The 11,640-nt window shown below is 38.6% G+C and overlaps 5 protein-coding genes across 5 annotated transcripts in view; 2 read left to right on the top strand and 3 right to left on the bottom strand.

Annotated features, from left to right (window-relative positions):
- LOC117564485 (uncharacterized) overlaps window positions 1–10,553 on the bottom strand; it is a 64,294-nt gene extending 53,741 nt beyond the window's left edge. Inside the window, exon 1 of the mRNA XM_034243290.2 lies at window positions 9,627–10,553. The gene's annotated coding sequence lies outside the window, so the exon portion shown is untranslated. The remainder of the gene's footprint in view (window positions 1–9,626) is intronic.
- On the top strand, window positions 2,948–3,493 carry LOC117564487 (male-specific sperm protein Mst84Dc). Its single transcript, XM_034243293.2, has 2 exons — window positions 2,948–3,073; window positions 3,135–3,493. The coding sequence occupies exon 2, from the start codon at window positions 3,157–3,159 to the stop codon at window positions 3,340–3,342; it is 186 nt and encodes a 61-aa protein (XP_034099184.1). The 5' UTR covers window positions 2,948–3,073; window positions 3,135–3,156; the 3' UTR covers window positions 3,343–3,493.
- LOC127564980 (uncharacterized) lies at window positions 4,648–4,963 on the bottom strand. Its single transcript, XM_052002225.1, has one exon. It carries the CDS (start codon window positions 4,961–4,963, stop codon window positions 4,670–4,672), a length of 294 nt encoding a protein of 97 aa, XP_051858185.1. The 3' UTR covers window positions 4,648–4,669.
- LOC117564486 (male-specific sperm protein Mst84Da) lies at window positions 4,820–5,458 on the bottom strand. Its single transcript, XM_034243291.2, has 2 exons — window positions 5,051–5,458; window positions 4,820–4,984 (listed from the first exon to the last, which is right to left on the bottom strand). The coding sequence occupies exon 1, from the start codon at window positions 5,343–5,345 to the stop codon at window positions 5,166–5,168; it is 180 nt and encodes a 59-aa protein (XP_034099182.2). The 5' UTR covers window positions 5,346–5,458; the 3' UTR covers window positions 4,820–4,984; window positions 5,051–5,165.
- Window positions 6,887–7,685, top strand: LOC117563817 (keratin-associated protein 5-2). Its single transcript, XM_052002224.1, has one exon. The coding sequence runs from the start codon at window positions 7,141–7,143 to the stop codon at window positions 7,585–7,587; it is 447 nt and encodes a 148-aa protein (XP_051858184.1). The 5' UTR covers window positions 6,887–7,140; the 3' UTR covers window positions 7,588–7,685.
- Window positions 10,554–11,640: the final 1,087 nt, after the last annotated feature.

Below are 11,640 nucleotides of genomic sequence, written 5' to 3' on the forward strand. Positions count from 1 at the left end.
GAGAAACTGTGAAGTGTCTCATTTTCAATGGGCACTTGTCAACGTTTCACATCTCGGCAATAATTTGCTTGGGATGCCACAAGGCTTGACATGAACCTCAAAAAGCACTTCAAGAAGCAGCAGAAGCAGAAGCAGCAGCAGCAGGCGCACAACAAGTTACACACCCACAACAACACATACAAAGAGATAGTCGTGAACAGCATGTGGTCAGAAAACAAAAGCCAAAGTCAAAGCAGTTGCCAAAAATTGCCCATAACGAGCACTTGAGGACAAATGTGACATGCCAAAAAGTTCAGAGGCATTCTCTTGACCAGCAGAAGAAGGGAACAAAGGGAGCTATGTTTGCTATGCGAGCTATTCAATAACTACCTTATAGATACAGCTACGTGTGTATAGATTTAAAGTGCTTCGAGCTACTCTCAAGCAACAAGAGTGCACTTAAAGACCCAAGACCAAGTCCAAGTTGTCCGGCATTTTGTCTCAATGAAAGCCACGTCACATAAGTTACGATTTTTTACCTAATTTATACGGCGGACCACGACTCCATCTCCGTCTCCAACTTCGACTCGGTTTGTTGTCCGGGTGCCACTTGAAGCCATATAATTGCGCTTATCTCTTGGCGCACACTCAAGTTGCCCCAGCTCAATATGTTCCTCCTCCTCCATTTTAAGAGAGTGAGAGAGTGGAAGGTGGACTGGACTGAGGAGTAAAATGAAGTGCCCGCTGCTGCTGCAAAGGACACCACACACACACACACACAGACACCGCGCGCAAGGACATCGACAAGAACAAACAAAAAACAAAAGCAAAAACCTGGCTACGACTATTTGATTTAAAAGCAAGTATAAGTATACCTTTTTTTTTGAGTTCTCCTTCTCGCTTCTGTTGTTGTTTTTATTTGTTTGCTGCGGTGACATTTTTATATTGTGTGTGTGTGCGAGTTTCTTTTTTATACATATAAATATATATATATATTTTTTGGTTGCCACAAACTTTTTGGCATGCCACCAATGAGATTATCTTAAGTGGGCTGCCATTTTTCTACTACATTGAGAGAAGTAAGAGAAAGGTCCTTCGATTGCAGCCTGATTCGGTTTCGGTTCAGTTTTTTGGGGTCTGCAATTCCCAAATAACTTTTCAAATAGTTTTTAATGCGCACAAAACTTCCAACTTCATTTCGAACCAAAAGCAGTGCAAAAACAATGCCGCTCTGATCAAAATCTAAAAACGATTGAGACAAATCGATGCGAATTTGGCAACAAACAAAAATTCTAAAGTAAACTAAAAACTAAACTATAAATGTTAGTCGCATTTGTTGCAAAATCAATATAGTTGTGTTTGCAGAAAAGCCATTTCTAGTGGGTCACGGTTAGTTCCTCAATGGATTTGTATAATTATTCAGATGGAAAAATAATGGCGATGAAAGCAAAGAAATTGTTGAGTAAGTTAATTGCAATTCAATTTCATTGAAAATCTCATTGCGAGTTATTTTAATACCAACATATATAAATAAAATATATGCAAAGCAGAACTATCTTAGTAATATACATTATTTCCTAAATTTTTGCATTTATTATTTGCTATAGTTTGTTTTGTTTACGTTAAAGTGAAATGTGCTATTTTCCATTTCTGTTTTTCCACCTGCCTCTACTTTGAAATATGCAGCATTAAAAAATTTATTTCTAATGCTGTTATTAAAAAACATATTCTTTTTGTATATCATTACTTTAACGCTTTAAATTCTTTTGCCTACTTCGACAACAAACATATTGCATATTGTCTTCCATGTTGTTTGTTTATATTGAAAAATGTTCAGTTTGGAAAATTCTTAGTCGCGTGCGCAACTTTTTCCATTCTTCCCTCTCCAACTTTGCTACTCTCTGTGCCTCTCTGTCTATTTCCTAGTCTTATCTTCTGCCTCCCATTTGCCAATCACATATTTGTTTGTATTGGTATTGAAAAATGTTCAGTTCAAATTTTGTGCTTTGTTAAGGAATCCAAGCTGCAGACGCCAATCTCTTACTTTCCCTCTTACTCTCTCTCTCTCTCTCTCACTCTCTGTCGCTGTCTCTATCTTGTAGTCTCCCCTTCGCACCTATGGCGGGCGCTTTTGAAGGCTTCAAGTGTGAACACACATTATAATAAACGCCTCAATTGTTGTTCAGTCATCTGTGTAATTTATGTTTAGCTAATGTTCAGGCATCGATGAGCTTGTCAGCTTTTGTGAATCACAGCACACACACACACACACACACACACACACTCTCTCATATATTGCCTGTCGTATCTGCTGAGATGCGCCACACACATACACACACACACAGACATTAACCCCCATTGAGCTGAAGTCAGGCTACGAAATGACGTTAAGGTTGCTTCGTTGAGTCTAATAGACTTTCCTGACTCTGCCGTCGTCTGTCTCTCTGGGTTGACTTCGCATCTGTCCTAGTTTCGGTTGAGTTTAGAGCGCAATCCTGTATAGTGCAGAGCGTTTCTGGACGAGAGTTGTGTGGCGTCCTAAGTAACGGTAAACGAAATCCTTTGCCATCCACTTTGCCATCTCAAGCTCTGGCATTTTATGGAACTTTGCTTTCGTCTACTCAATCTTGTTCTCGTTCTCGTTCTCCTCCTCATCGTTGCTGTTGTTGTCCTCGCTGTTATTTCGTTTTCTATTTTTTGCAGGACATGTTTCAATGATTTCTTATTTTTGCCATGAGGCGAAACTGTTGCGCTATTTGGTCCGTTACAGTTTTTTGCCTTTTTTTTTGTAGATGTTCTTGTTGTATTTTGTGTTTAGTATTTGTCGCTCAGTCGGTGTTAAATCATTGATGTGTGAAAAAGGCAAGTCACAGTGCATCGATCGATGTGGAAACTGTTTTTGCTATAAGAAATATCTTGACATCAAGTTGGCATTGAATTGAAATCTTTTCGTAGTGCTCTAAAAAATATGTCATTTATTTCAGTCTTTATTCGTAACCACCTCCGGTAATATCTCAACATTCAAATAATTTGTTTTATTTGAAACGAAAAAATTCTTCGTTTCGAATTCCTATCGCAAGTATCTGAAATTCAGGTAAGTTTTACTAAACGAAAATAAAAGCTTAATTCGGAATTATTATTTGAATAATTTGCAGTGTTGCTCAACGCTTGATCGAGATGTGTCAAAGTGCCTGTGGTAGCGTGTCCTATGCTCTAGCTTATGGTCCTGTTGGACCCGCCTTGCCGGCGATGAACTACAATAACTGTTGTTGTGGTCCCAGTCCGCCGTGTGGTCCTTGGACCTGTCCGCCCAACAGATGCCGTTGCTGCGGTGAATGCGGCTGCTTCGGACCCTTTTACTAGAACTATCCCGTAGGAGCTGTCATATATTGTATGATAGACGAGTCTTTTTGACCAAACTAAATTAATATCTTTCTGTATGCTTGCGTGGGAAGTCGGCGAAGTGTTTTTTCTAGGTTTTGTAATCAAATAAATTGTTTGTTTATGTAAGAAATTGCAGTGTTATCTAATGACAATCTGAAACTTCGACAAATGAAGTGGCTGCTGGGCTACAGATCCCAACTGAGCCTTAGAAAGTCCTGCCTGCTGTACAAAGTGATATTAAAGCCTATATGGACGTACGGGATTCAGCTTTGGGGCACAGCCTCAACTTCAACTTCTAGTATCAGGAGAGATTGGATCAACACTGTAACCTGCTGGCCATTAACCTACTTGACAATAGCCAACATCGCCGACGGCTGAAAAGGCACCACCCCCTTGATCTCCCCTTTAGACCACCCAAAGAGTGGTAGTAAATACAATTTTTTGTAAATAATCTCTACACTTAAAAAAATTAAATGATTTCTTTCATTCTATTTGTCATAGAATTTACTTATTATCTTTAGATAGATTGTAAATAAATAAAGAATATATAAAAATAAAAAAATCTAATGACAAAACGTTGGGGAAACGCAAAACATCTCTGTATGTCTTGCGTTATCCCGAATAAGGATAAAATAACTTGGATATTCCGCCAAGATTCATCTATGAATAACCCTAGAATTGTGCTGGCTTTTGCCATACTGTGCGATTTCCGAGACAAGCCAAGGACACCCCTCGTCTACATTTCGCCCCTCCAAGGGCCCGTTACTGGAGAAACACAAATTAGAATTCTCTAGAATTGGAATTTCATCATATGGGTAAATGTCGCGTGCGACAACCTTTACAGTTAAAAAAAACATCAACTAAAACAATTTGAAATGAAGTGAAGGTTATTCTTAAAGCTTTGGATTAGAACTATTTTAAGAGCTAAGATTGTTCTGTTTACGATAAAATATATAAATTCGTTAATTTTTTGGTTTTGCGTACGAATTTGTTAATTTTTGCAATTATCAGAAGAGAAGAAAACAAAGAAAATTACAAAACCATTCTAATTAAAGTACTTTTCTAGAGCTATAAAAATAACCTTTTCTTATTTTTAAAATTGTTTCAGGTTGTTTTTTTTTGTTCACTGAAAAGATGGTCTCACGCGACATCCGTCATAGAATTACCCATATATGTTACATATTGCACAGGAAATAATCGTATAATAATATAATATTTTTCGTATTTGTTTCTGCTTAGAACAAATATTTTCTATGAGAGAAATAAAACAATCGCTATGTTCAGTTACTATTAAAACGTGATTGTTCTATTTGGGATTACAATGCAAAAGTTTTTCATAGGCTGATTTCCAATTGCTCACGGCAGCGGATTTCGAGGGATCTGCTGGAGGAAGCGGGAATTGAAAGCAGGGATTCATATTAACTGCAACTTGGTGCGGCACCAGGCAATGGCCTCGACTGCAGCTGGTGTCCTTGACAAAGCACTTGTCCTGTGGTCCACATGGAGTCGGAATAAAATCTCTGCCCGAGTAACGCAGCGTCGACAGTGGAGGATTGTTGCAGGCCAATTCAAAGGAGGCACACGCCCAGCCACCGCACATCTTGGCTGTAAAATGATGTGGCTAAACAATGTAGGGGAATATTTGAGCTCAATATTTCATACAATATTTTTGTATAGTCAGACTTACTCTGGAATAAAGTAAAATTTAGACTGCGGAGCATTTGAAATAGTTTCTTCTAGTGCTTCAATTTAAAATGCTTGCCACAAACTCATGGCCAACTCGAGGTGCAACAGTGTGTTCTTTAATAACCGCAGCCACCGGGGCAGCCACCGCCACAGCAACTGCCGCCACAACAGGGCGAACAGCTGTCATAGGGTCCACAGGGAGTGGGGGCGAAACAGCGACCCGTGAATCGCATCGGCGAGAGGCGATGATGATTGCAGGCAATCGCATACGAAGCACAGGCCCAGCCACCGCACATTCTATTACTTTATGGAGCTGAACTTGAAAAATACGGAAAAACGGGAGCTGGGAACTGTGAACTGGAAATTTTGAAGTTGTGTGAGGGGAATGTGTTAACGAATGTCTGTGTTCGTCGAGACAGTGCTCGTTGTAGTCGTTACCCAGACAGCTGTTGACATGCCACGCCCCGCCGACTTGTCCAATTGAAATCTCACACTATCTCTCTCTCTCTTAACCCCAGCTCAACACTGGCCAACGGAACAGGATTTAGAGAACGGAGGACACAGGACATTGCAGAGCCAACAATTTCGTAAATCTTGCCAAGCCGTGTTGAAATCCATGCGAATCTCGCACACCATGCACACCGCCCAAAAAGAACCAGAGAAAAAATATGCTAAAAATGGAGGCAGCTAAAGTGAAATTAATCCAACAACAGGCACAGTGGTTGCAACGATGTAGAAGAGTTGAAAAGGAGAAGTGACACACGCTTCTAAAAAGCGAAAAATATTTTTATGGAACATTTTTAAAATATGGCGAGTACGTATACTTAATATGTCACTATAAATATTAATTATTTGGATTTTAATGTAATATAACTAGAAGCATTTTGATTGCATATTTGTTAAATACCAAATAAATCAAATTTTCTTCAAATAAATTTGAGAGTCAGCAGAAAAAGTTTTTCTTTAAATTGTCTAAGTTAGTTAATTAACATTGATTATTAGATTTATCTTTTGAAAAATGTGTAAAAATTGCAGTGAGAAAAATTTAGAAATGTAGCAATAAAAAACAAGTTTTAGTTTCTTAATATAAATATTATATATTTATTTATATTTATCGTTTAAGCAAGACTAATTTGAAAACTAAACCAACTGCTAAACTAAACAATAAAACTTTATTAAGAAGAAGTAGTTCTTCCATCATTCGAATAAAATATGGGTTTCATTTAACAATTTCAAAATATATACAAGAGAATAGTGTTTTAAATATAAGGTTTTCAATCTAAATTACTCTGGACATATAACTGTGCTTTAGAATTGAATTTGTATTATAAATAAATTAGTTCTCTGCTCTTTCACTTGCCCCACTGTGGCACGCCTCGCAGCTGGCATGCAAAAATCGCACACACCGAAACACCGCTAGACAATTCCAATTTTTTTTCGCACTTTGCGTGGAGCACTTCAGCTGGTCTTGTTCGGCGAGGCCCAGACAATCAATTACATTAGCCCCAGTGACCCCCACTCTCTTTCTCAGCTCCCCCGCGAACACATTCACTCGAAGTTCGGGTCGCCAGCATCATGTGGTTTAGCGACTCTTCAAGCGAGAAAAGGGGGAAGAGAGTTGTAAGGGAGCAGAATGAAGTTGGTTTCTTACAAAAAGCCAAATAGCCAACCGCAGGGCAAATACAATTTAAAATGGAATTTAATAGTTTGCATTCGAGTGCAATTTGAGGATAGATTCGGCTCGCTTCGGTTGAGTTCGTTTACAGGATATTTTTAGGATTGTGTTTGGTTCGCTTTTCTGTGGTTACAATGTAGCTGGCTGAATGAATGTGTCGAGTTGCTGTCAACGGGAAGAGTGAGCTGTCAGTTTAATAAGGCAAAAACAAATAAATCTCAAATAATAAATCCAAAAGTAATTGCTTGATCTATGCCAAAAAAGTGCTAAATAATACCGCGGCAGTTGTCAATTGTCTGCCACATTTAGCACGTTTTTTGCGTGGAATTCTTTGGCAACAGAAATCACAAGAATCTGCGGAGCTCAACAGGTGAAGAGAGACAGAAAGTCAGAGAGAAAAAGCGAGATCACTGCAAATGTGCCCAAAATGTCGAATTGTTGGAGGTTGTGGCAAGCTCTGTGGCCAAAACTCTTGCTGTGGCAGCTCCAAGAACAGCTGTTGTAAGCCTTGTGGAGGGTGTGGACCATGTGGATCATGTGGCCCATGTGGATCGTGTGGTCCATGTGGATCATGTGGTCCCTGTGGATCATGTGGACCTTGTGGTTCCTGTGGGCCATGCTGTGCTCCATGCCCTGGTCCCTGTTCTCCCTGTGGACCTTGCGGATCGTGCCACAGCTCGTGCTGCGGCCAGGCGCCTTGTGGCATGGTCTCCTATCGCCTCCAGAGCGGACCCGTGGGTCCCCTGCTGCCCAGCATGGAGTTCTGCGGCTGCTGCTCGAGTAGCTGTTGTCCGCCCTTCTATTTTGTGCCCAATCCCTGCGCCTGCTGCTGGGAATGGGGCTGCTTCGGACCCTACTATTAGTTGCATACTGAGCTTTCTTCTTCACTGTGTCGCGTTCACTTTGTCGGGTGACTTTGATCGAACTTTTCAATAAATAAATTTGTATGTCCTGCACTTTTGTAGTATTTAATTTGACAAGCTAGCAAATGATTGTTTGGCCACACAAAAATGCCAGTTAACAATGTTGCTGAAATTTGCAGAAGGGAAACTCATTTGTCCTTCGAGTATGTAGAAAAGAAAAACATATTCATTGACTAAAAAATAAACAATGCAAAAACGCGTTGAAACCAAAATTGCGTGTTTGCTTGAAAACCCATAACAATAACAGTGGGGCAAAGGGCGCGAAAGAAGAGTCGGAAAACCTGCTGTGAAAACAAAGAATACATTTTAAAACAATGTGCGGGAATGCGATGGATTCTTTATGATCCAAAACAATGTGTATTTAAGTAGGTCAACTAAGGGACTTCGCCTCCCCCAATCGAGGTAATTTCTCCCCATTTTTTTACTACTCCCATATTTTGATTGCATATTTGTGTGTAATTGAAAACTGCACAACTATGCAGGCAACATTTTGCAAAAAAACAAAACCAACAATTGCAATTTATCAGAATTTAAAAACAATTCTTTTACAATCTTCTAAGCTTAATTGTTAATAAATTTAGCTGCTTTTTCAGCACACAAATTTTGAAGCATTTCATACAAATTCTTTGAAGCGGTAGAATATGAATGTAAATATTTTATTTATTTGTATTCCCTTTACGTGCTTCGTTTTTTTTATTACACAGCATTTTATTGTATTTGGTTTACAGGTATACTGGATTTATTTGTTTGGATTTTGATTGTAATTTACAATAGCTCTGAAAAGTATGTTGGTTTTAATTCAACAATATCCATGTCTATCGTGGTATTCTATTAACTAAAATTGCCACAAGACTATCGAATTTTTATTAGAACACGTTCACTAATTTAGCTTTCACAAATTGGTAAATATTTTGCCAGTGAAATAAATATTTGAATAATAAACTCACGACTAATTAAATGTTGTCAAACTTCAATCAAAATTTGAGTGCAATGAATGTTTTTGCTTTGTTTTCAAACAAATAACCAAAATTGTTAGGTTGCCATCATGGAAATGATGGAAATGAAAATGAAGTGTTTTCTAAATTGCAATCTTTCGGTAATGAGCGGCTAAAAATTGTAAAGAAAATGCAAGGATTCAAAATACATTTTGTTTGTTGACGTAGTTTGTCTTCTGTCAGTAGAAATGACTCGTGAATTAAATTTGCTCTTGGCGTTATTTAATTTCGTTTGATGTGGTTGAAATTCAATTTAAATTTGAATGTATGAAAATGAATAATTTCGCACAACATGGTGATTAACTGCATTATTATTTATTAAATATTATAATTGTATTGGCATTCACTACTTTTATTGCAAGGAATGAAATGAAATGAACGTAAAACTAATTAGGAAAGCGATCATTTTTAACTCGTTTCATAACTTAAAAGCAAATCTAAAACATCTTTAACTCGCTTAGAAGAAAGCTACTTAGAATATTATATGGTTTGATTTATTTTCAAATATTTCGTAATCAATTTATTTGAAACTCTAAAAATATTACGTTTATCTCTATGCAATCAATTAAACTATTTGCAATTTCAGTTGAAAGTTCTTACTTTAATTTGCTGGCAAAAATATCTACGAAATTGATTGCCAAAAATTGTTTAAGCTACATTTGGAAATACCTTTAAAATATATGTATATACAGTGAGTATTTCATGAAAAGCTTGTTAAATCTTTGCGTTTTCAATGTTTACGCAACTAGATGAATTTCAGTGTTATTACTCATACGCCAAGTGGCCACTCTCAATAGATGTAAAGCGAAATGAATGTTTGTAGATTAATCAGTGTAAGATCAAGTTGACTGTTGTTTTCAGAGAGCACACAAACACACACGCAAATGCACACGAAATATAAATTTATTGGATAAAAGTATTTGCAGTGGTCTTTAAGAGGATTACAAGGACTAAAAAGCCATGTTCATAGCGATTGCGTCTTACCTTTGGGGCATAACAAATACCAAATGTTATGTTTGGGTTGCTGTTGTTGTTGTTGTCGATGTTGATTATTGTAGTCTGTGGCTATAAATTAACAAATTTAGCACGTTACAACGTTACACAACGCTCGCTTGCTTGCACACACAAACACTAACACGCTAACACACCAGGGATTTAAACTTCGAGACCGGTTGGAGTCGGGTTTCGAGTTCGAGTTGGAAGCTGAGACTGAAGCCGGACCGTGACCGAATCCGGGACAGGGACAAGAACCGGACCGTACTCTCTGTCCTACGTGAGTGCTCAAAAATCGCAGTTGTTATTGTTGTTGCTGCACATTTTTCACATATTTTTCATAATTTTACGCGAGCGAGAGAGTGTGAGCAAGAGGGAAGTAGAAACTGTAACAGTGTTTGCCCAAAAAGCATAAAATGTTGTCAAAATGAACAAAAAAAGTTTGTGTTGTTTATTTGTTGTCGGTCGGTTGGATTTGTTTGTTTGTTTGGTTGTTGGTTGGTTGCAAGCACTCAAATCTCTAGTGAAATATTAATTCTCACAATTTCTGACACTTTGCGACGAGATGCTGTTATCCATTTATTTAATGCGTTTTATACATTCGTTCGTTTGCTTGTTTGTTTGTTTATCTTAGCCAACTTTATGGATTGTTTATTAATTGTGCAATGTTTCCGCTGTGTCGTTGTCGTTCTCTAATTTAGTTATTTATTGCCCATGGCGCGGCCCCCATGAAGCGTTATCGTGTTGCTCTCGTTGTTGTTGTTGTCTTTGCTTAGTAGTGGCGACGTCGTCGTCGTTGTTTTCAGCATGAGCATGAGCAGCAGCAGCGTCGTAAGCAGCAACAGCGGCAACAGCAGCACTAGCAGCACAGCGAACCAAACGTTTTGACATTATCAACGTAACTGAAGCAGCAGCAGCAGTAGCAGCAGGAAGCTGTCGTCCTCTGCTTGTCGGAGTCGCCGGCAGCAGACGTTGTCGCCAGCGCCATCGCCGTTGTCGTTGCCATCTCGCCAGGCCGTTGTCTCTGCCTATTGCTCTCGCTCGCTCTCCCGAAGTGCGCTTCGTTACTTGACGAAAGTTCACGAAGTGCTCGCGGGGCTTCGTGCTTGATTCGCTTCGTTCGCACGAGAGAGCGAGAGCTGCGGACAGCTGTTAGCACAACTGACTGAGAGAGTGAGAGCGAGCAAAAGCTTTGAAGTTCGAATTTGTGCTTCAGCTGGGATATTTTAACAGCCACACACTTAGCAGCTGTTAAGTTAACAGCATGTAAAATTTGTTGCTGCTGTTAGACAGACATTATGTAAAGTAATTTAGTTTGTTATGATGCATATAAATTAGCATTAAATTAAAAGAAAATACGCATTTATTTAATGCAAAGAGAAACTAAATTACACTAAGCAGCTTTATATTTGTGGTGTATTTATAAGTTTTGCGTTGTTATCGAATCCTTATGATTACTTTGCCAAACTTTAATTGAAGAATAACCAACTAATCGGCTTTAATATGTGCACAAGCATAACAATTGCCTACTACTTGCTCGACGCTACCTTTTGCCATGGCAACAACAATAATGTCGACATCTTAAGCGAGGATGAAGAATGAACTGTGTTGACTGATGATGGCAACGTTATGGTGAAAGCATATTGACAATTTCACAAAGCAACAGCAGCAGCAGCAACGAAGAGCATAAAGCAATAAACAAGAAAATACAAAATGCATACGACAAACATGCGGAGACAAGAGCGAAAGGAAATAAACACATATATGTGAACAGTAAAGGACACTCACACACACATGGCAGACAATAGCTGTAAAATGTAAATATTAATATTGTCATAATGGACAACATGTAAGCAGCAAATTTGCTTTGGACAACTTTAAATGCAGCTCGAAGCGATGCTGGAAAAGTGTCGTTAAACCAATGCCAGGATAACAACGAGCAGGACAACAACAGACAGGCTGGGAAAATGTCAGCTCATTTCCGGTTGCTTAATTTGAAATCGTA

This window comes from Drosophila albomicans, chromosome 2L (assembly GCF_009650485.2).
Source record: "Drosophila albomicans strain 15112-1751.03 chromosome 2L, ASM965048v2, whole genome shotgun sequence".
Lineage (NCBI taxonomy): Eukaryota > Metazoa > Arthropoda > Insecta > Diptera > Drosophilidae > Drosophila > Drosophila albomicans.